This window comes from Malaclemys terrapin, chromosome 1, assembly GCF_027887155.1.
Source record: "Malaclemys terrapin pileata isolate rMalTer1 chromosome 1, rMalTer1.hap1, whole genome shotgun sequence".
In the NCBI taxonomy this organism is placed as follows: domain Eukaryota; kingdom Metazoa; phylum Chordata; order Testudines; family Emydidae; genus Malaclemys; species Malaclemys terrapin.
In genome coordinates, this window is record NC_071505.1 from 191,955,947 (window position 1) to 191,981,412 (window position 25,466).

The 25,466-nt window shown below is 38.3% G+C and overlaps 2 protein-coding genes across 3 annotated transcripts in view; one reads left to right on the forward strand and one right to left on the reverse strand.

The window, feature by feature from the left end:
* Nucleotides 1–12,368, forward strand: part of SIM2 (SIM bHLH transcription factor 2) — a 71,005-nt gene extending 58,637 nt beyond the window's left edge. For both annotated transcript variants that reach the window (XM_054048920.1, XM_054048928.1), the window contains exons 9-11: nt 406–574; nt 2,117–2,525; nt 10,045–12,368. In XM_054048920.1, the coding sequence (XP_053904895.1) occupies nt 406–574; nt 2,117–2,525; nt 10,045–10,772 (1,306 nt within the window). In that variant the 3' untranslated portion in view covers nt 10,773–12,368. The remainder of the gene's footprint in view (nt 1–405; nt 575–2,116; nt 2,526–10,044) is intronic.
* Nucleotides 12,369–14,870: 2,502 nt separating this feature from the next.
* The window catches only part of HLCS (holocarboxylase synthetase), a 206,696-nt gene continuing 196,100 nt past the window's right edge, over nt 14,871–25,466 (reverse strand). The window contains exons 10-11 of the mRNA XM_054048908.1: nt 21,182–21,395; nt 14,871–20,461 (exon numbers count right to left, since the gene is read on the reverse strand). Coding sequence (XP_053904883.1) covers nt 20,290–20,461; nt 21,182–21,395 — 386 coding nt within the window. The 3' untranslated portion in view covers nt 14,871–20,289. The remainder of the gene's footprint in view (nt 20,462–21,181; nt 21,396–25,466) is intronic.

Genomic DNA, 25,466 nt, shown 5'->3' on the forward strand with positions numbered 1-25,466 from the left:
GACGAACTCATGCTTGAGGAAGATTGAAGGACACTGATCTGATCTTTGCCCTGCTGTTAGATCACCCCCACACCAGCATTGTCTGTGGTCCCCAAGGCAAAGTGCCACAAGGATGGCTTTAAAAAAAAAAGTTAAGAGAGCTTAAGTTCAGACTTTAGGGATGTTTAATACCAAGTTTGTAACCCTGTTCCTGATGGAAGTTTGCAATCCATTTCCATGGGAATAAGTTCAGTCCTTATGATTTATCTCCCTCTCTCACGTTCCCCACCCACCACTGCAGACCAAATGAATATCTTGGATGGATAGTAATGAAAACATTGTGAAACTAAACCATTTTAAAATATGATATGTTTCATCTGTGCAGTGCATTAAAGTATTTAACCTATCACAATGATTCTTTTGCAGAGATATTGAGTACAAGGAACTTCAATTATCACTGGACCAGATTATCATTTCTAAGTCACAGTTTTCATGCAGAAACTCAATGTCTACCTCACAAGAAACAAGGAGAGTAGCAAAACCCAAAAGTAATAAAATGAAGGCAAAACTCAGAATGACTCCTTACCCGCAACAGGTAACTCTTTCTGTAATACCCAACTACAAGTAAACAGGGCGTTTGTGGGAGTAGCTTGGTCATCATGAGATTAATTTGCTGCTAGTATAATGCTGCTAAAAAACTCCCTTGAAATTCAAAGTTAACACCAGCCTTGTCCTTTCTTGGGGGTATGAGAATGCCAGCTCATGTAAATGACACAGAAGAAATGGAGAAGGCACAGCATGTGGGAAGAAGAGGCTTAAGGATTATCAGGTTATCAGTCAGAACTCAAAAGCTTTTGGATTTTAGGTATTCAGATTAGTTAGAAAAACTAAGTTTTTTTTTTTAAGCAAAAAGAGAACAATGTAACTCAGAGAGCAGATGCTGTAAGTTTAATTTGAGCTGGTGTAAAAATATACCAATTTTTGCTAACCAAGGTCTGGCTCCAAAGGAATGCTGGCAACTTCCTCTGGCAACAGAAGATAGCCTAGTGGTGACTTGGGATTTAAGAGACCTGGGATCAATTCCTGCCCTGCTGGGTCACCTTGGGCAAGTCACTTCGACTCTCAGTGCTTCAGTTTCCCAATCTGTAAAATGAGGGATAAGAATATTGATCTTCTTTGTAAAAGCACTTTGAGATCTACAGATGATAAAAGCTGGATATTATTATTGATCAGGAATGGGGGAAAACTAGCATACGTACTTTATTGAACACAGTGGGAGCCAGCCAAACATTTGGAGGAAGTGTGTGTTGTGGTGTTTAACTGACTCACAGAGGTTAGATCTGGACTTGCCACCATTCCAAAGCTTCCCATATTAATAAATACATCTTTTTAACATAAGCAAATGACACTCATGTGTCATTTAACCAAGACTTCCTGTTCTTCAAAACAGGTTTATATCCTCTGATGTCTACGTACAACTATTGACCAAAAACTTTAACTATCCAAAATTATTCCTTAACATTAGGATGACTGCGGTTGTGCTGAAATTATTGTTCTGTTACATCAGAATAGTGTTTTGCTATTGTCTTTATTCAGTGACCTAACAATACTGTATGATATTTACATAGCAGCTCACATCCTGAAGGATCGCCAAAGAGTTGCAAACCTGCCTTTGAAATGCAGCCATCTCTTGGATGGAGTGCAGCATTTGGTTTACAATATTCCTCACACCATGTCCTTAAATGTCTCCAGTTAAAAACACAGGGGAAATTTTAGATAGGCACAATTATCCAAATAAGATTTCTGACTGAACACTAGGATTAATGCCCCAACTCTGGTGAAAAGTCACATGGGATTTTTAATGAAAAGTGGTCAGTAGCCTTGTTTTTACATCATAGCCACTAATACAGTGCCTTTATGGGGGACATTTACTCACTGTTGACTTACAGGGAAGAATGCCATCTCCTGAGTCACCGACACCATTTCCCCCTGCAACTTCCCAGTCCAAGTTTTGATCTGCCCCAATCCTACTTAGTTTATGAGATTTAATGAGGTCACAATTCCAGGTGGCATGGCTGGAGGCAACTACACTGGTGTGTAACATGGATACATTTGAACACTTTTCTTTATTTTTCAGCAATACAGCTCATTCCAAACAGACAAACTGGAATGTGGCCAGGTTGGAAGCTGGAGATCCAGCCCTACAGTGAATGCTGGCACCATCCAAGAACAGAACTTCCATTCAGAAAACAGTGAACTTTTATATGCCCCCTCATATAGTTTGCCTTTCTCTTACCATTATGGACACTTCCCTGTAGATTCTCATGTCTTCAGTAGCAAAAAACAAATGCTGACTTCTAAATTTGGGCAGTCTCAAGGATCACCTTGTGAAGTGGCTCGTTTTTTCTTGAGTACATTGCAGACAAGTGGAGAGCGCCAATGGCATTATGCCAACTCTTTAGTACCTACCAGCCAGTCGCCGTCTAAAAATCTTCCCGATCAACCAACAAATGTTGCATGTCATAATCTTGCACAGAGTTATGAAGGTGAGTGTTATCTTAAAAATAATAAGCTGCATAGCATTTGGAAGATGTTTTTAACATGTACTTTGAAAATATGAAATACAGTATGTTTACTGAACACAGAAAAATATATCTTTGGGTTTAACATGCAGTATGTTTAAAAGGTATACTGTCATGACATTTAGACCTACTTTTTTTCGTTTGAGCATTTGAATAGGAATGTTATCCAGTTTCAGAATGTTGATTTTTTTTTTTTTAATGAAAGCCTTTAGTGCAGGGGTTCTCAAACTGGGGGTCGGGATCCCTCAGGGGGTCGCGAGGTTATTACATGGGGAGTCATGGAGCTGTCAGCCTCCACCCCAAACCTCGCTTTGCCTCCAGCATTTATAATGGTGTTAAATATATAAACAAGTGTTTTTAATTTATAATGGGGACCGCACTCAGAGACTTGCTGTGTGAAAGGGGTCACCAGTACAAAAGTCTGAGAACCACTGCTTTAGTGGGAAAATTTTCACAAAAGCCAAGACTTGGCCTCCTTTTACAGGCACAACTCACATGAGTGTTTATGCAAAGTTAGTTTGCAGGTGCAAAAATGTGGGTTCAAATTGTGCCAGCGTATCAGAAAGAACTGGAAGTACTCAGATCTGCACCTACAAGTCAACTGTAGAAACCAAAATACAGGCATGATTGTACCCATACAAAAGGGACGCCATCCTTTTAAAAATGTTCCTATATTTAAAGTATTTGCCTTCTAGCTATGTTAATGATAGTAAATGTAAGTGTTTTTAGGACTGAAGTCAATGGGAAATTGTCTTGATTACTAATGTTCTTCAGGCAATGTCTTCATTGATGGGAGTTGCACCATCTTTCCACACGGCTGGGGGCAGCTCAAATGCTTTGAAAGGAACACGGGATGTTGGCCTCTCCCGTCCGGCAACTCACAAGAAGTGTACTTCCAAGGCTTTAGGAAATGTTAAATGAAAAAAATAAAATCAAATAAGTTGAAAATTCAGTCCTATCCTTGTGTGAAATAGGGTTTTAAATATTTCTCTGCTCAGTGTTTAACTGCATACACCACTCTCAAAAGAAAAAAAACCCAGCTGTAATGGGAGCCTGCAGTAAGATGGATAAACTGAAAACCACCAGTTAGGACTGATTAGCAGAGACATTACTGGGAGAAAGGAAGTTTTCCATTCTTCTATAGAATATCTCCTCTAATGGAAAACAGTGAAGGAAAAAAGATAGGGAAAGACAGGTAGGATCAAAAGCTTTAGCAATCCCAGAGACATCACAGGATTATTCACTTGGGACTGACTGTGCACCCAGCTCCTGAAGGAGGTGCTTGAAGATTGATCTTCACTGTCATGTCACCACGTCTCTGGTTCGGAAATGGGTTTTATAGCATAAGACAGAAAATGTGGGATATCTCCTGAAGAAAGAAATGTTTTGAAGAAAGTTTGGGAATTGGGCACTACATGAAAAATGCTTTTGGAAAGTGAAGCCATTGTGGGACTCATTAATCGCTAGTGAAATTGCACCATTTAGGAATAAAATGGGAAAAACGTCCCTGTAAGCTCAGGCCTTGTCAGAGATCACTCGTGTCTCATAGAAAGAGTTGATGAGCGTTAGGAGTGGAGCTTCCCTGAGGGCACTGTGGATTTTATTTCTACCCCGTTTCAGAATTTGCCTCCTCCATAGCCAGAATCAGACATGTTGCTATTAGGCAGACAGGAGGCATGGATCCTTGGAAGGGACCCCTTCCTTAGATTTGAATGGATTGGGAAGGAAAGGAGTGTCTGATCTCGTTCACACTATCTGCTACTTTTTTCCATTGCTTCACTTGACTGGTGAGAACGAGTCAACTTTTAAGCGGAGAGGATCTGCTTAGAATCATTAACTGCAGTTCAAAGGAAAACCAAATACGATATTTGGCAACAGGGTTTGAGACCATGGCTGTTACAGCAAAGCACATTACTTCCATAGAGGCATCTACCAAAAAGGGCGTGGACTGAAGATGTGTTTTTCAGTATGAATTCTATCTTTTAGATTCATCAGACCAAGCCATCAAAGCTCTGAAAAAGTATGTAGCACAATCAGATGACACTGTCGCAGAATCTTGTCTTCAGGCTTCTTCAACTTTCCTGCTGACTGGGAAAGAAGAAGAAATCCCTTCAGAGCACATAACTGTCTCTTCAGCCAGGGAGGATCTCTCTGCAATATTTGATACAGAAGGAGCCAACTGGGACAGAACATTTCAGCCCTGACCAGATTCTATTATCCACGCCACTGAACTCAAGTAGCCTGAAAAATATCAAGAGCCACAACCTGTGAAACAGATCTATGCCCTTCCACATACATCTCATTCTCAACTGATGCAATCACTGATACTACTGAAATGTCAAGAATGCCTAGAGGAAGTAAGCTCTGGGATGAAGAGCAGATGGCTCAAGCTGAACCCAGGGAAAAGGCGTTGAAGAATTGGCCAAGACATTGTCTAGGTCTTCCATTGAAGGCAAATAGCCCCCCTTAGTCAAAATAGTGTGAAACATCGAGGTCCTGTTTAACTCCTCGCTAACTTGGATGACCAGGTAGTATTCATTTCCAAAGCTGCTTTCTTTCACTTCCAGCTTGTGAGGAAACTTCATCCCTTCCTCCTGGATGGGGACCTGGCCACAGTATCCATGCATTTGTCACCTCCAGGCCATATTACTGTAACTCATTGCTTCTGAAGTTTAATGCAAAGATGATGCACAGGCTCCGGCTGGTACAGAATGTGTCTGCTTACCTTCCCCATGGCTCAGGCCATGATGAGCACCTCAGACCTGTGCTCAAGTCCCTTCTCTGGCTCCCAGTTGGCTTCCAATGCCACCTTAAGGTCTTGCTCCTAATTTTCAAGCCAATTAATAGATTAAGCCCCAGTTACATCAAAGATCTAATTTCAATCTATGAACCACCATGACAGCTGTGCTCCTCTGGGACAAAACCCTCGGGGGGGGGGGGGATCTGATTATGGAACAGTTTTCCAGAGGAGATCAAGTAAATCCAGATTCTGACCATCTTTCGGAAAAGTTGCAGCACTGTTCTGTCATAGGGAGGACTGGGCCCTTTAAGAGGGAACTGGTCCAGCTCACCTATGCCTCATAACAGCCTCTTGATGGAGCCTGATAGAGTGCAGGTGTTCCTGCTCTCTATAAAGAGCCAGAAGGGAACAGGGCATGGAAGAAGCAGCTGTGGCAGAGAAGAGAAGAACTCTAGTGATCAGGAGACCCCTGAGTGGGAGAAGGGTTTGGGCCAAAGCCAGAAGGCTGAGCTCCAGCTGGGAAGGGCAGCTTTGTGAAGAGGAGACTGAGACAGAAGAGCTCTGGATGTGGTAGAAGACAGTAGGGCTGAGTATGAACTTTTGTGATGATAGACTATTTTTGGATCTTGAGGATTGTTTTGAATTGCTTCGGTTATTAAACCAGCCACAGGCAGGAGTGGGGTTAGTCATAAGGAAGTCTGTGTGGAGTTCTTAAGAGGCTCAGATGAAAGGAAAAAGAGTCAGGGCACCAATTATCCTGAGGTAATTGCGCTAGGAAAAAAGCACCTGTTTTAGCCCATAGGATGCAACAGAGGACTCTTTGCTGCCAAAGTGGCTGCATCTAATTTGTTGCTGACATGCCTCATGTCCCTTCAGGTGGAAATGATCATTGAGAGGAGTCAGAGTGAGTTTGGCTTAGGATGCCTCCAGATTCCTTTCCTGCGGTGCTACATGCGCGCTGAAATGGAGTGCAGCTGTGTCTATCAGCTTCAGAGCCCTTTCTGCTGGCAGAGTGAAACTCAGCGAGTTGGGCACACTGAGAATAAAATATCTGGCTGCAGGTACTTCTCGCATATTGAATACCATCTGGACTTTGTGCTGTTCTGGTCTGCTCCACCATCTCAAGGTGGGAAAAGTGTATCCTAGTCAGAGTGGTCCCTAAGCAGGGAAAAAATTCCCCAGAGAAGAAGAGAAAGAGGAGGAGGAAAAAGTGTTCAAAACTGGGGCAATGTTTAAAACAAGAACGGCTAATGCTGGAACCCATCATGGTCATTCTCAAGGTTGGGGGTAAGGTGCTTCTGTCAGTCTTCCCAGTGGGTGGGGCTGACACCCCTACTGTTCCTTTCAAATCTCTTGAGCTGCAACCACTCAGTGAGGATTAGTGGAGACATGATGCAGAATGGACCAGATTCACTGTTGCTGGTGTAGGTTATGAACAGAGGCAAGTACAAGGGCCCTTCTGCAAAGCCATTGTGACTTTCTTTTATAAGGCCCAATGTTAATTGTGCAACATCCTTTGTCTCACCTGTCCCAAACTGTCTGCCAGGCCTACTGGGAGAACTCAGTCCCACGGGGGGAAGAGAGAGTTGACAGGAAATGTACCCAGAATTAATGCATTGACTCCTAGCCATTGTAAAACAGCTTCTACTTCATACAGTTCAACCCTGGTCAATGAGCAGTAAATGTCTCACAGGCATTTCACTGTGCTTCTGATGTAGTCGGGCGTCCTACAGCTGCAAGTTTGACAGCATTGGCTCAACCAGTCCTGGTGTAAACTACTTCCTGTGGCAGCATGATGCCCTGAGTTTGCTTTCAACAACTAAATTTCCCACTAGAGGCCATCCCATGAGAAACCTCCACCAGGGTGACTCGAACTTGCTAAGACACTGGGCTAACTCTAGCCTAGTTCCAATAAATGTTTTGAGCCCAAGCACACAAAACAAAAGCTAGTGTATGTGTGACCAATAATGGTTTGTGCTCTGCTGCTCCAGAGACAGCTCGTTTAACTGACTACCCTAACCCATGAGACACCTAGATGTTGGCTTACAAACAGGGAGGTAAACTAAACAGATTTAGCTTTAGTTTAAATCCATACTCCATAAATAAAAAAGGCCAAAAATTAACAGCAAACTATAGCCATTAATAATAGAATTTAATAGACTACGTAAAAAACAAAAGTACACGAGTGGGTTCTTGTATATCTTATGATACTGGATAAGCCCCAGGTCTTGAAATTGAGTTCTTAAGTTGGGGGAGAGGAGTTTTGTTTGGATGAAAGGAGGGTGCAGTAAAGGAAATGAGGCTTCTGCTGATAGAGGAGAATAGGGACAGGAGCTAAACTGCTCCAAACTGCAGTAAAGAGGGTAAGTTTATTACATCTTAGGGCCTATCTACACAGGGAAATTTACTGGCATAACTATACCAGTGTACTGCTTCCAAGCAACATAAACTAACCTGCAATGAACCACTTGTATTCCAGAATAAGAGTGTCCACACAAGGAGTTCTAGTGGTAAAACGATTGCACTATAATTATACCAGTAAATTTCCCTGTGTAGACAAGCCCTTTGTGTTATAAGAATTAAACACTGCTTTCACGTGTGAACTAAGGTGTCATTTTATCTGTTAACAAAGTGTGTGCACTATTTACTGTGAAACTTACAAAAATATTAAAAACAATATTTGAAAGTTAGTTTTTGATAGATAAGTAAAAGGAGAAACTAAGTCCAGCATTCTGGACCAAATTCGTCTATTAGTTATGTGCTGCAACTCCCACGTAAATCAGTAGAAAGTGTGTGTAGTTGATGGCTTCACTAGTGTCTGCAGCAGTGATGTGAATATTTTAGTTGCATTGATGTCAGCAATCACTACAGGGTGAGCCCTAAGTAAGGATATGCTGACACTACAGCTGGCAGCGTGCTTCCCAGCATGGGTAGACAGACACAAGCTTGCTCAGTTTGAGCTACCATGCTAAAAATAGCCATGTAGCTGGAAGTGACAGATGCAGCAGCTTGGGCTAACTGCCTGAGTACAACTCCACCCAGACCTCCAGAGTACATACACGGGTGGCTACCCCCAGCTACACTGCTATTTTTCACGATAGCTCAAAAGCAAACCTAGCACATCTGTCTACCTGCACTGGGAATCAGATCCCAGCTACAGTGTAGACATAACCTATAAGACGTTGGATAAAATTTCTGAAAGAGCCCATCCATTTTTCAAAAGTCTAAGTCACACGTACTTCCATTGAGACTGAGGGCTGGTCTACAGTACTGCTTAAGTCGATGTAACGTACATCGCTCAGGGGTGTGAAAAGCCACCCCCCTGAGTGACATAAATTACATCAACTTAAGCGCTGCCCACACTGGTGCTAGGTCGGCAGGAGGTGCTCTCCCGCCGACATAGCTTCCAGCTTTTGCAGAGGTGGAGTAATTGTCCAACAGGAGAGCACTCTCCCATCAGCATGGCACATCGGCACCAGGTGCAGCTGTGCCAATGTAGCGCTCTCGTGTAGACTTGCCCTCAGCCTGAGTGCCTAAGTGACTTGAAAATGAGACCAAGGCATAGTTAGATCTGATATTTGAACGTTTGATATTAAAGGTTAAATCCAAGATTTATATCTTGGCAATGAGCATAAAAAAATCCAGATGGTTACTAACCAGAAACTGCATTTTATATTCTGGCTGAATATTGCATAACTTTAGTCAGATCGGATAGGACTAAAACAGGTAGCTTCTTCTCCTGCCATTTGTAGGCAAAATGGTACGAAACAGAACGGCAGTGTGAAGCAAATAGAAAACAATGCAACCAACTCCTATTGGCTAATGAATCCTTAAACCATGGACAGAGTAGAGCTTATTGGGAAGAGATGCAGCAGACATTTTCGTATTTCAGAAAGATGGGGTGAAACCAAAACCCCACATTCAAATATCCTTGAAAACTGGGATACCTTGGATCCAGATCTGACCTTTGCATCTGAGGCTCATCCATGATTTAATATTCTGATCTTCAAACTCCCAAAGTTTTTGGACTGTTTTTGACATGTCAAAGTCTCTCTCAAAAGCATAAGTATAATAGTACTGTAGTCAAGTGGCATTTCTACTGCTCTGCTACAGATACAGTATTTTTAATATCCAATGCTAGATTTCATTTCAAAGAAACAAATTAAACAATTTAAAAAGCCAGTATAACAGGACATAATTCTAGATCCATTTGTAAATGGCTCCTGTAAGAGTCCAAGTAATCTCCACCCCCTACACATTGGCAACAAGAATAAAGTCTTGTTTGACTCTGAATTTAATACATAATAAAAATGTAACATTTATTTTGGGAATCGATTTTGAAGCTTTTACAAAGAAGTTTCAAAAGTATAAACTTATATCCCTTTTCCAAATGTTTAAGTCCCTGTTAAATTTCCTGATTTAACCATTTCAAAGAGGAAACCAATTTACAGCCACACAGACAAACAATGAGAAGTTCATTTAATAATGCAATCAAAACATTTTCCTAGTTGAAAAGTTGCAATAGAGCAACTAAAGTGTCAATTGCCTTACACACTGACTAGCCTTCCATATCGGTTTCTGGTTTTTCAGTACAGTCATAAAGGGTCTGATTCAAACCATTGAAGTCAATGAGCTTTGGATTAGGCCCAAACTTAGCTGGTATTAATGTTAATGTCTCTAACACAACTCATAGTATATGAGTTCCAATCATCTGCAATTAATACTCTTTATTTTCCCTAAAAGTGCCCATACCAAACAGAAGATACACCCAAGATGCTACATCTGACAGCTTTACAAGTTGTGCAACATCCATGCCAAACAGCAGATACAAAGAAGAGATTTACAACTCCAGCATCATGAAACCCAACAAAATGGAAAGCAGGATACATCCATCTCATCATCTCATTAAAGAAGAAAACAAGTTAGCTTTCAGCAGAGACCTACAAGAAAAAGTGTGTGTTAATGAAAAGTCTTTTTCAAACTCCATAGCTAATTCCTTGTTGCCAAAATCAGAATGTTTTCAGGCTAAAGCTATTGGACAATTAAGTCATCTCCTGCCAGTGCCAACAGTATATGAACAAACAAGGAGAATATGTATGAAAGAACCAAAATATGGGCATATTAGCCATCATGCTATGAACCTGGATGAACTAGACAACGATGACAGAATGACAGTAAAGCTTGACCATGACTCTGAAAATGAACCCATGATGGATACAAGAACTACTGGACAAGTCCCATTTGTATTTCTGAACTATCACCATGTTTTAGCCAAACACGGTACATTTCAAACCTCATCATGTACAGCGACTGGACACGTAGCAGAAAATTATGGATACACTTCTGAAGAGGTAAATACATTTATTTATAAAAACCAAAGTCCATCATCAGCCTCTTCTCCAGAAACCCACAAGGAGACTGCACTACCCCATTATATTGGAACTTCTGTAATAATAGCCAATGGGAGGTGACGATAATAGAAATGTATTTCTTAATTAAAAACAAACCCAAACTATAATAATTTCTAAAAAGCATGAGAAAACATGGTTACATTTACTGAGCATAGCAGAAGGTCAGTGAGGGACAAACTTGTATGTGTTCTTGGCAAGTAATGTGTAATAGTACCTTTAAGGTCAGAAAAATACACATGTAGCTTCAGTGCTTCATTGTTACAGATTAATCTCTGGTGTAGACTCTGCCAGTAAGAAGCCATATAAAGATCATATTTTTGTTATTTTACAGTGTGTAACAAAATTAAAGGGTAAGTGTTATATGCCTAGAATTATACAGAGGCAACTATTTTTTTTCTTTTTTTAAAAACTAGGACTCCAAAATATATTCAAGATTTTTATCATTAATATGAACCATAAAATTTAGTTTAAATGTTATCTGACAAACACTGTGAAATACTAGAGCAATTTTCAATCCATGTTGTAAACAACCTGACAAATGAACTTTGTTTAAAAAATGGTAATGAATCTTAGGTATCCATGACATAATTGCATGAACTAACAACAATTCACATTGTCTTGGAATGCTTATTAATTATTTGAATGGTCTAAAACAAAGTTTGATGATTCTACCTTGATGATATATTTTAACACAGAGTCAGGAATTCATACCTTGTTGCTATCACAGTGTATTCCAGAGGGATGATAAAATGTCAAACTAGACGACACAGATACATATTAAAAAGTCTTGTCATAGCAAGATTGGCACAACATGAGATCACACTGCAAGGACTGAAAATTACTCCCAATAAAAAAATGCTAAATGATAAGAAATAACTTTTTGAAGTGTGTGCCACTGGATATACTGGGAGAAGATTGTGCACTTTTTCAAACAAACTATTCAAAAGACCGTCCTGATAGGAATTTCTTATTCTAGACAGCGTAGGAAATAGTGAAAAGAATTCAGTGAAACTTTACAAGCTTGGTTCAAAACGTGTCAGCAGTTTCTAAAGTTTTGAAAAAGTTCTGGTTTTAGCAAACTGGATTGTTTCAAGGTTGAATTCTCCTTGTCGACCCGAAGTCAAGAATCAGGTTTCACAGATTCTCTCTCACCACAAAAATACTTTGATGGACAGTTTGGACACAAGAAACCACTGCAAGTTACAAAAAGCAGCTTGAGTACATTTGTGTTAGAGCTGAACATTTCACACAGCTCTCATGGTTAGGTACAGTAAACTGTATCCAGGAAAAAGCATTTCAGATTAGCAGAAAATCCCCATCTACTTAGTTTTGTTCAGTATTTCCAATAAAGTACCAATTAGTTATTTTCGCCTGTCCCTACAGTGTACAAATCAGGACATAAGGAGACATACGTGTTTACAATAGAACCTCACTGTTACAAACACAGGGAGTTACAAACTGACCAGTCAACCACCCCACCTCATTTGGAACTGGAAGTACACAATCAGTCAACTGTAGAGACCGTCCTCTCCAAAAAAGTAAATACAGTACTGTACTGTGTTGAACGTAAACTACAAAAAAAGTAAAGGGAAAGCAGCATTTTTCTTCCACATAGTAAAGTTGCAAAGCTGTATTCAGTCAATGTTCAGTTTTAAACTTTTGAAAGAACTGTAACTTTGTTCAGAGTTGCAAACATTTCAGTTATGAACAATCTCCATTCCCAAGGTGTTCGTAATTCTGAGGTTCTACTGTATGTATGTTCTATAGAGAGTAGACATGATCAGCATACAACACCTTCTCCATCACCTCCCTAAAAATTCTTTGTGCCCTTGATAAAATGACGAATGGCTCCCTAAAATAATACATATAAACATTAACAAGTACAAATAATGGAGTCAGATGGTGTTTTATAGGAAGACTGCATTGTAGACTTGAGTCAGCAATATCTAGCTTCTTTTTTTAGTTCCATTCAAGGCTAGATTACATTATAAAAGCTTTTATCTGCCACAGCTAAATATAAATGTCTCATGCTCTGTAGGAGTATCTCTAAAGAAAGTACTCACATGGCTTGTGCAATATGGAAAAATACATGCTCATGGATTACACCTTATTAAAGACAAATATGTTAAAGGATGTAATAAAATGTATACATTTTTAATCAATAAAGCATTTTCTGTATTTCATACACAGCAACAAAATTCATTCATCTTCCTAGGTTTTTATGAATATTAATTGATATAACAAGTAAACAGAAATGCTTTAAAGACGTGTTTAAAAAACAGTTTTCAGTATTTGTTCTGCCTTCCTATTAAAAGGTTAATAGTATTAAGAAAGCCTTATTTTGCAATTCATCTGATATATTGCAAGTTCACAGTTAACTGAACTTTTAATTCGCTTACAGTGCTTTTTTCTCTGCCCCTGCATACTTTCACTATAATGCTCAACAAAAATATTTACTAATAGCTACTAGAATTTTGATGCCTTTACAAAAATGTTCACTGTAAGTGCACTCTGTGCTTCTCTAAAGCTAGAAAGGAGTCAGGTCTAAAAGAATTTTACAAGTGAATCTATTACGATATTGATATGATTAGCTACAAATGCTTTGTTCTCATTGTTTAATTGACCTTCCAAACTAGTGTCACTAATGTATATATCCAACTTAATTCCTGGAAGACTACAATGATGCCAAGACTTAAGTGTGTTAATTTTTTAAAATTAAAAATGTCCTGCAATGAGAAAACTGACATTGTCGTCACTGTCAAGAAGAAACCCGATGCACAGCTCTCCCATAAACATTTTGCTATACATCACTAGTATGGTGTGCAGCATACAACGTCAGTCTAGTATATTTTTCTGTTCTCTTGAGTTGGTCTTCATTGTGAAAACATGATTTCAGAAGGTACAAGTTTGGCTTTAGTGGTTTTTTTTTTACAATACCACAAAGTATTTTCAAGCATCTACTTCCTTATTCACACTTTGCGGCTGTAGTCAAAGAATATGTGTTATGGAGGTGTTCCATCATTCTCCAGCAGATGTTTTACAGTACACGAGGTTCTGATACATAGAGGTTTATAGTTAGGAAATAGAGAATCAATTATTCATTCACATATGATAATGTGGATTAAGTTTCAGAACATATATTTGTGACTAAAAAAAACCAAATGTGTAACATTTCCCCGAGCCACCCCAAATAGAAACACTGATTGCGTATTCACATCTGGAACATGAATGAAGAATTCTATAAAGAAGTAGGAGTACAGATCTATACTTTGAGACAGTTAAACTACAGATGTTCACTGTGCATACTCAGCGCAGTATATGGTGCAAGAATTGACTTTTTTTTTTTTTTTTTAATATTAGGAAAAATATTCCATATAATTGGAGTGTAAATCAGAATATATTAGGGAAAAACCATTTCATTTCCCTTCTCTCTACTACATTCATTTGAGCCAGAAATACTTTCATTGTGCAACTCCACAGATTTTTTCACTTCTTAGGGAGTTCCTGGAATGGCAAAGAAACTATGTAAAGAGAAATACAGAGTTTTAATGAAGAGTGAAATTGAAAACATTAATCACTTATTGGTGTCTCAAAATCTGTCTGCTATTAGCAGAGATATCACAACACTTGTAAGTGCAGTAACAAACTTTTCTATTGAATTCAGCCCTGAAGTTTCTAAAGAGTTACTCAGTAGATTTGCTCATTCTAAACACAGTGATATGCACAATATACAGGTTAGAAAATATAGCTCACACACAAAACAGATGCTGTTTTTATGAAAGAATGGGATAGCTGCTGGAATATTGGTACGTGTCTGAAATTCACAAAATGTGACAGTAAATGTATTTTTTCAATCCATCTCAGTTATTTCTCAGAACAAATGTGTCTGAGTCCACTTTTTTCATTTTTTTTAAAAATATGATGCAGAAATGAAGTATTTGGCAAATACTTGTGAAAAGTAAAGAAAAATACAAACACACTATTAATGCTTAGAATTATGTATGTACTCCCTAAAAATATAAAGCATATTTTGCTTATTTATTATATAAAACAAAACTGTTAAAATGTTAAATACTGTAGCCAAAGGAGTAATGGGTTTGATTTTTTTAAAATACAAGCATAAGGCATTAAGAATGACAGACACAGTGGAGATTTTTTTGAGCATTTAGAGTTTTTAATTGTAATCATAGCTTTGACAACATTAACTTAGATTATTCTTTCAAACTATAAAATGCAAAGATTTAATTTATTTTATTCCAGCTATGCATAGCAGTTTTATGGAAATAGGGTTATTTTCAGTCCTTAAAGATAAGGCTATCTGCTGAATAAAGCCTACCAATGGAGTATTTTAAATACATCACAAATGTACAGCATTTGATTGCAACTCCTTTTCCTAAACTATTTGTGGGACTCTAATGTGTAAATTCTTCGGCTAAGACCGATCTGTTAATGGTGAGAAAGCAGCTTCATCACAGCTTAACACCATGGTACCGGTCCATTACAGTAGCATAAACACTGCTGAAAAATGCATGTGATATCCACAAATACAGCTCACCAGGAAATCAGCTAGTTTTAATAGGTTCTAATGATGGAATCTATCCCCACTAAAAGACATAAGCTGAACTGAACAATGGGTTATGTACTACTCCTTTCCATGCCAAATATTTTAGCGCTGTATTTTTTGCATAACTATATGTTTCGTCATAGTTCCCCAACTAGTTTCAGAATTGTAATTTTTCAAATTACTACGGTCCTGTTGCTGAATCAAAAAGAGCAAAATATCTTTAACTGCCTCCCTCCGCCAAAAAACACCAAAACCAAAATATTTTCTTACCTGCAATACTTGAGCTACAGCATAAAGATTTAAACATTTTTCAATACAATTTCTAGATAACAGCCCTTGAGGTATATTAATCTTGCAGGATATATATTTGAAAATGCACCAAACGCTTATAAAACATCATAACAGGAGTGAGGTTTGCTCAGATCTTGAACTCTTAATTCTAAGTGCCTGATATAATTTTAAAAACACTGGAAATGGTATCAGTTCTGCCTGGCTACAAGTCCCTGTCTCACTCTTTCCAAAGAGAGAGACAGAGAGAAACACACCTCCTCCTCCCCCAGCCACACTTGCTCAGCAGAAGTTTTGCTATCAATATACAGTCTCTATAACTATTTTCACATCTAATGAGGAGTTTTATATCTGAGTCCAGGAGAAAATCTCAAATTGCAAGAAATATGGGTACCATAATGAAATACTTTTGACAGCACTTCATCAAGAAAATTGTTTGAGATGTGACATCAGTCTAAAAATGAAATAGATGTTTTACTAATCTGGATATTTTAACAGCAACACATTTTCAGTGTGATACTTCCAGATTTTTGGGATGGCTGACTTCCTACCTTTGCCCATACATATTTCTATGTTTTATCTAATTTGTATAGGGATTTTTTTTTTAATAAAAAAAGTAGTAGTTATACAAAAACTCTGACTTTTTTTTTTTTTTAAACACAAGTTTGGCACAAAAACAATGAGATTACCGACTGTGTTCCCCATATACCTTAAGATGAGTGTAGAATAAAAAGGCTTTCTTGACAGTAACAGCTGCTGGTCAGAATGGCCTTACTCAGCTGTTCTGCATAAAACAGGAATTTGCTTTGTAAAATTCTGTGGTACATCTGAAGCAAAAGTCAGGTTTATGACAAATATTTCATCCTACTGAAGGCTGTTTTTCCCCTCTCAAGACAATAGGTAGTCTTGTACACACGAGAACAAGCCATTAAAAAGCGTAAAGGAAAAGTAGTATTCCCACATGATCTACTTGTGCTCTGACATGTCCACACTTCATTAGTTTTCATTTACAAAAAGGAAATTAAATAATTTTTCCAATGCAGACATGTCCAGAATAGCATTACAGCATAAAACATAAACAAAACATGGTTTTCATTAAGAACCCCCCACAGAAATCCAAAAAGCAATGACAGGAGCTATGAAAAACTGTTGGCATTTTATTATATAGTTAAGGATATATATCTGCCTGCTCTACAGGTCCTGTGGCATTTCAGCTAAGTGAAGTTTTATAGACACTCACCTCGGCCCACAGGAGGAGTACATTTTCCTCCTTAGTCTTTTTATTGGGATAATGTGCCTACTGCTACGTTCATGCAAGTGGGTCTTTGTCCAGCTAGCTGGAGGAAAAGGGGTGTTGCCCCTTTAACGGCTCCCTTTCAGCAGATAGGGAGAAAGGGGAAGTTTACAGGTACGGACAGGAATGGCAGAAAGCAGTTGGGGCCAAGTCAGTTGAGGGTTGCTGCATTATCCTCCTGCTGACCGAAAGAGTGTGTGTGGGGGGTGGGAGGTATTTATACCCATGCAGCCCTACCAAACCATGTGGGCAGGCCTATATTCCTATGCCGAGTCCCAAAGAAGTCAATGAGGATTTGTAAAGTGTTACATGGGCTTAAACTGCACATTTTGGACTTAGATGTTGATCCAAATGTTCCCAATGTTTTGGGGTGTTTGTATCCAGGGTTTTGGATCAGTCCATGACCGAGATCAGGGCACGCCACAACATTCAAATCTGGATCAAAATTTCCTGAAGTTTGGGTGTATTTCAATCAGGGGACTGTGGTTCAGGACTGTGGGTGAGAGATAGCTCAGTGGTTTGAGCATTGGCCTGCTAAACCCAGGGTTGTGAGTTCAATCCTTGAAGGGGCAATTAGGGATCTAGGGCAAAATTAGTACTTGGTCCCGTTAGTGAATTTTTTTATTATTAAGGTTAATCTCTATTATAAAGTTTATGATTTCATATGGAATTTTTCAGAAGAACTACTGTTGCTATTGATCTCACTACAGAATAGGCCATATATTGTCACATTTCAAATGTAAGTCACATTCAGATCAACTCTGCTCAGACAAAAAAAAAAAAAAAAAAAAAAAATCAGTGGTATGATATGGCCCTAAGTGTGTTAATTCTGCTTTACAAAAAAGATGCCTGACTGTGCCATGATAGTGACAGTCAGGTTTTATATTAAGGACTGCAGCACAAACAGGAGTTTTTTAGATTAATTCAGCTATACAAGAGTCAGATTGGGAAAGTACTGCTCTGCATTAAGGGAAGGTTTTCATGATGAAATAAACCAGACCAAGAAGAACCAAGAGCATTGTTGAATTTTCTTTTCACTGTTTATAGCTGGGAATGGTGGCAAGGAGTAAAAAGCAATATCAAAATTCTGCAGTTGACAAGTAGCAACATACATCATTCATAAACCGTATAAAGAAAAGGTAGCGAAGAAGAGAAGAGTAGAGAACACTATATTGCAAGAGTTCCTCTCAGTATTTAAGATTAGTAGCTCAAACTTAAATATGAGTATTAAAAATAAATAATCATGTATATCTATAAGTCAGTAGTCAAAAGTTCCCAGCCCAAAGTAGTATTAAAATCTAACCAAGATCTTGTGAGAGGGAAGTTGGGCATTATTGTTTACACATAGTACATTAAATAAGAATTATTAAATAAGTCATTCAATATTTAGTGTTTATTGTGTTACTTCTATTATTTTTTTGGTGTGCAGTCCCGTCTGATGTAAGAAACTGACTGTTTTGTAAGTCAGAAAATGAAAGAAACTATGACATGGAGGGCAAAATCCTCACTTTAAATACACAGAAAACTTAATCACTAGCAATTTACCGACAAAGCATCCAAATCCCAGTAAGTCAGGATTACTCTAATCTACCATTACAGGCCAACTCTCCTTTACGATTTCTTGGATTTGTAATTGAGCTGATCTCCTTATATTGGTTATTTATGAAGTGAACTTTAACCCATAAATTCCATTTCTGGCTAGAAGACAGGAATGTATTTATGAGAACCCACTTGGTTAAGCCAAGCTTCCTCAGGGAAGGGTGTAGTAATAACCAATGGCAGTCCACATTAGGAGACATAGCTGGCTATTGGCCAGGTCACACCTGACATCTATTGATGTGTGGTGATTGGCTTGAGGTCCATTGCTCAGGTGACCAGGCTGTACATGAAAATTGGACTGGTCCAGGAGAAGAACCTGAAAGCATATATGTGCAGTTGGGAGCTCAAGTTCAGCTTCTCACCTATGCCCTCCAGCCACATACTGTCTTATCTACTGTATCTGACCCAACCTCTACAGCAATTAGGTAAGTTTGGAGGCTGGACTGCAGGACACTTTCAAATAAACAATCCTTAAATCCCTTGGGTTCAATTATTAACACCACAATAGGAGGCTTGCTTTGGGAAATAGTATGAAAGTACAATAAAAGAGATTTTAGAGAGATGGTTGGAACAGAGGCCCCCTCATTGTGCTTTTCTCACTGGAATAGTTGCTAGCAAAGGAGACATTAAGAACAAGGTTCCTTCTCTTATTTCATCATTTGGATGGGGTTCACCTCTCAGGGATTGAGTGAAGTACAGTCAACACTGATATCAATTCTTGGACTGAGTATTTGATGGCCAATAGCATAGGGGATGACAACTAAGTGATTCACTAATTGCATATGTGGTGGGCAATTCTTGTGGAGGGTTAAGAGCTCTTGAAAGAAAGACCATGATACAAGGAAGCATGGAGTGGTTTACTAAGAATCAGAGCTAGTTAACAGGCTAAGAAAAGCAGAAAATATCTATATTTTGGGGGTTATAAATTAACCCAGTTCACAGGCACTGCTGGTGGGGATGTCCAAGCATAAGGCCACCACAAGAGAGGTGCAAAGGGCCTACAGTCCAGAGATCCAGTTACAGAATGATGAAAGGATATAGAAGCCCACTGGGAGCCGAGCCAAATCAGCAAAGTTGCTCATTATTTCTAAAGGGTGGGAGGAACTATAAGTATACAGTGAGTATACAGTTAACTTAATAAACTTGCAGAATTCTTCCCACTTTCCCTTATGGGTGTGTGGTGAGTTCTTTCACATGTCCCCTCCACAGCTGACATAAGCAGAACTCATTTCTTTAAAATTTCATAGTAAGTAATTTAAACATTTTACTGCTTATACCCAAAGCAAAACCACAATAGATGCATTATTCAAACACATTTTTTTAAAAACAAATATATGCAGTCTTTTTAGTTTCTTAAATATATTGAATTAATGATGAGCTTAACATCTTCCTTTGCAAATACCTCCCTACTGTAAATGCTTATAACAAACAATACCATTAGTGAATTTTTTAGCAATTAGCAAAAGATTACGGGTCTCCAGTAATGGGATAACACTAACTTTTGTAGCAACTTTCAACTAAGCTATCCATGTTAAGAAAGAAGAAACTAAAGATTGGTAAAAAATTGATTTCTCCTAATCATAAGCTACCTCTCACCTCTATGCTTAAAAATATGCAACATGAAAAACGCATAGAAAATACTAATTGGTCCTTAGGGCCACTGGCTAGAAAACACAACAGAAATGAAACAATAATGTAAAATATAATATGTAGCTTTTACACTTCACCTCCAAATCATTCCAGTTTGATATATTGTGTATAGCCAAGATCAGCTGCTAGGTGCTGAATACAGAACAATCTTCTTAGAGCAACTTTTTCAACAACTCTAAGGTCTACTGCTGCTTTGAGATAATAAGGTTTTTCAGCATGTCAAATGAGTTGCCATCTGGGTGCACAGACTCTACACCTTTGCCTTCCTCATGAACTTGAAGGAATCCACAATCATCTATTCCAACTATCCATGCTAATGGGCCCTCTTCACTCCAGAGACGGACCTGCCTACCACTATAAAAAGAAAAGAAAAGAAAAGGGAGCACCAGTTAATTATTTAAAAATAAACTTTGAACACGTCACAAAAATAACCCATTATATTATTACTTGTGAACTTTTCCCTCCTCTGAAACGAAATGAAAACAAAACAATGGTTGAAATTCACCAGAGCTGGTTGTGGATTTTATATCAGTTATAAAAAACAATTCAACAAGGATGACTAACAAACAGCAATCATGATAAATACTATAGGGAGAGCATTGAGTCTTCTATTAAAGACAGTGTTATTCCTCATTTCTCTGAATCTTTAGAGATAATAATGACCTTCATTAGAGCTCCTTTATTTTCTCCTTAGACCCCTTTTGCAGAACGCATGGTTAATTCACACTATTTTTACAACATAATTTTTGATAAATTAGTACAGCACAATTTTTAAGCAAAACAAATAGCTATAAAACCCTAAATATTCTCATTGTTTCATGAGATGGTACATGCAAGATCCCTAGCAAAGTTTTGTAATAAATGCCAATACATTAAAATTTTGATCTATGCTATTCTAACACCAATATAAATACTGAAAATATGCTCTTACGTAAAACCCAACTAAGTCACTACTGCTTGAAAAGGCAATCTAGTGGAACATTCACAGTGCAAGGCATGACATCTATGAGTTATTCCTAATTCTCTAAAGGGAAAGTTTAGGAAAAGTTGAATAGAAGAGACAGCTATACTTACGCATGTATCCAGTATTTATAATATAAGGGAAGAACTCCATCAGGTCCTTTTTCCTGAAATATGTCTATCAGTCTTTCCAGCACAGTTACACTCCTAGCAATCAGGTAGTCTACTGTTAAGGACCTTAGTTTTGTCATATTTTTCTTATTGTACTCCATGATGAGATCATTGATGCATATGGTGGGATTGCTATTATTCACATTAAATCCATAGCCTGAGGAAGAAAAATCAAGAGTGCACAGTAGGAAATGTTGACTATTTCTTATCATATAATAAATGCATTTGCACTTTCTTCAATCATTTGGTGCAAAGCTTTCTAAAGGTTTTCTTAAAGGATTTTCCCACCATTGTACCGTTTTTCATCAATCTTTTGCATTCCCAAATGCATGTATGCAGCTAATTACACTCAGAGCCTAGTTAACATTTATGTCCACATCCTCCTTTAAACTCCTTTCTGCCAATAAATGCCAGTTCAAATAGCCCCAATACAGTCCCATCAAGAAAATGCCATCCTACCAAACTCCTAACTTGTGACTAAAGTGAAGATTTAGGAATAAGGAAAGTGCTAGCTGTGCTGTCTAGATTGCCAATAAAAAACTGAAAATCCCTTAAATTGTGGTATTGACAGCCAGCTACCAAACTATCTGAAAGCAGACGATTAACCACACTATGAATCTAGCAGCCTAGAATGTGACTAAGAGTCTCTTCTATTTACTACAGTTAACTCATTTCACATTCTGAAAAATAAGCCTTTTTTCCTCAGCTCATAAGTCAGCAATTGGCTTCCTGGGAAAAGCCCTGAAGAGTCATACTTTCAGGGTTAGACTCCAGATAGTTTAAGCTGTCTTGCCATAATATCCTTTTGAAGCCTCAAGTTTCTCACTGAGATCTCTCCAGCTAGGATAATGTTGGCAAAAAGCCATTGTTATTATATGGCTCTTGGGGACCTTTCTTGCAGCCTCCTCAAACAGGCTTTAAGAGATGTAAGAAAATCTTGTATTAACTATTTATTCCCTCCTTCCCCCCATATAATGTGGATTTTCCTTTCCCTGTGCAGTTAGGCCAGACTTGTCACTCATGCTCAATAGTAAACTGGCTTCTTCCGTAGGAAGCAGTAGGTTACATTATTTTATAAACTTGATGAGATCATGAAAACATGGAATTAATTCACTCAGAATTACCAGGAGAGAGAAGGTTCTCTTCAGGAACTAAATTACTTTTTTTCTTTTTTAAATAACTAGAATATGCACACAAAAGAAAGATCTACAGTAATATCCAGCAAAATATATCAATACCACTGGAAGTAGGGAGAAGTGGATTATCTAACAAGAAAATGAGAAAAATTAACAAAATACGCTAAGAAGTAAGCAACTCAAACACAGCTATTTGCACTCAAACATAGTACATATGAATACAGACCCTAGCTACTAATGTACTATCAGTTTCAAGACATCACCTGTCTTGCAGAGCCTGACAAACATGTGAGCAGAGGATCAGACTGAAGCCTTAGAAATCTAAATAAAATGAAATTAATGGAGATATCCCATCTCCTAGAACTGGAAGGGACCTTACAAGGTCATAGAGTCCAGCCCCCTGCTGCCTTCACTAGCAGGACCAAGGACTGATTTTGCCCCAGATCCCTACGTGGCCCCCTCAAGGATTGAACTCACAGCCCTGGGTTTAGCAGGCCAATGCTCAAACCACTGAGCTATCCCTCCCCCAATGTATGATATATGAAATGAGTGACCAGTCATGGTTAGAAAACCTGGTAATGCCAATTAGTTAAAGAGTTTGTCTTTGGCCTTTTATGCTTCTGAGACGGACACTTAAATTCAGCTGGCTATCCTGGCAGAGAGGATCTTTGTCCTGATACAAAAAACAACGAGGAGTCCAGTGGTACCTTAAAGGTTAACAGAGTTATTTGGGCATAAACTTTTGTGGGTAAAAAACCCACTTCTTCAGATGCACGGAGTGAAAATTACAGATACATGAAGAGAAGGGAGTGACCTTATAAAACACGGCTACCTCTCTTATAATCTCATCCTTCTAACCCTAGTATCAAAGTATCAGTTGTTTTATTAGCTGAAAAATGCAGTTTTAGTGGTTCCAAGGCTGCCTGTGAATTTGATACGAATTTGTGGAATAGTTTCAACCAAAAGAAGAACAGGAGTACTTGTGGCACCTTAGAGACTAACAAAGGTGCCACAAGTACTCCTGTTCTTCTTTTTGCGGATACAGACTAACACGGCTGTTACTCTGAAACTTTTCAACCAAAAGGTTTTTGGGCTAGATTCTCAATGGGACTTTCAGAAAACAGGAGAAAGAGCCCTCCCTCCCTCTCCACGCATAACTAGGGTTAGAAGGTTTAGATTATTAGAGGGGTAACCGTGTTTCGTAAGGTAACTCCCTTCTCTTCATGTGCCAATATATATTTATGACTGTATCTGTAATTTTCACTCCATGCATCTGAAGAATTGGGTTTTTTTTAACCCACAAAAGCTTATGCCCAAATAAATGTTAGTCTTTAAGGTGCCACCAGACTCCTCATTGTTTTTTTGGATACAGACTAACACGCCTACCACTCTGATACTTTGTCCTGATATACAGACTTTGTTGGCTCTTGGTATTTATTACCACCCCACACATATTGAATAAGTTTAATTTGATTAGATCATTCAACTTGGTTTACAATGAAGCCATGTGTCTGTAGAAAACGGATGGCACATTTTGCACATTGAGTTGTAGGAATTTCACCATGCTACTAATGCAAGAATGGGTAGATTACTCTGTACTCTAAATGCTGTCACCAATACACTCAATACTGTTACTAGATCACATATTCCTTGGAGGAAAGGAGGGAGAGGGGTAGTCAGACAGAAAAGAATCTTCTGTTGGTAGTGAAGACAACTGGTACAGAAATCTCAGGAACTTCCAATTTAGAGGGTCTGATTAGTAAATGAAAATACAACAGAACTCTGATTTTATGAACACTGACCTTATGAACAACTGGTTATATTAACAATTTTTTTGCCATTGAACATGCCTTCAGCCAACATTCAAGTGGCTGTATAGATCTGAAAAAAATGAGAGATTCTGTGGCAAGGAAGAGAAGCAGTTCTCTCCAAGACAAATCGGGCACATTACCGTCATTTGCCACCATTCGTTACGTACACTATCACTGACAACTGATAAATTAACTTATGAACAGAATTTACTGTCATTTTCAGATTTCCAATTTTATGAATTTTTGGATTTGTTGAACTCCTTAATCACCAATTAGTTCATAAAACTGAGGTTCTAATGTGTACCCTCTTTCCAGACCTACTTTTGTCATGAAGTCTGCACTGGAGATGACTGAGAGGATAGAATGAATAAGTTCCAATTTGAATCTGAATTTTTTGGTGCATTTATTTAGCAGCTCCATGTCTAACGCTGAAATGTAATGAGTCAAGAGAAGTAATTGCTACAAAAAAGGTGATTTTTGTTTATTTTTAAGATGTGTTTTACCTTCTTGTCTTTAGACGATAAATTCTTTTGTAGGTATTACCCTTGGGTTAGAATGGCTCAGGAAAAAACATATGGAAGGACCAAATGCTCTAAAAGACAGAAGGCTTCAAAACTGTCTCATAGCACCTTCCATTCTCTTAAGTTCATTAAAAAAGAAAATTGCCTTTCAAAGGTATGAGTTCAACAGAAGATTCAATGGCTGCAACTAAGTTGAAGAGAAAAGGAATGACTGACTTAAACTGTTTCAGAGGGGTAGCCATGTTAGTCTGTATCAGCAAAAACAATGAGGAGTCCTTGTGGCACCTTACAGACTAACGCATTTATTTGGGCATAAGCTTTCGTGGGCTATAACCTACTTCATCAGATGCATGAAGTGGGTTATAGCCCACGAAAGCTTATGCCCAAATAAATTATGCCACAAGGACTCCTCGTTGTTTTTGACTTAAACTGTGTAACTTGTTTAGATCTTTAAGCCATCTGGGTAGGAACCATGTCTTCATTTGCTCTGTAAAATACTGTGCACATATGTTGTGCTATGTACCAATACTAAACAATAATAATCATCTCCTTGTCTTAACCTTCTACATAGAAGTTCCTTGACAAATCCAGTTTTTAGACTTATCAAAAGATAAAGAATTGCTTTGAGGAGGCAGGACATTCTGGAACTCCCTACAGAGCACAGAGTTTGCTCCTGAGCACATGACAGATCTATTCTATTCCTCACTTCATGGAGAAGGGAAAAGACAAAGCGTGCTTATCAGATAGGAAAAAACATTAA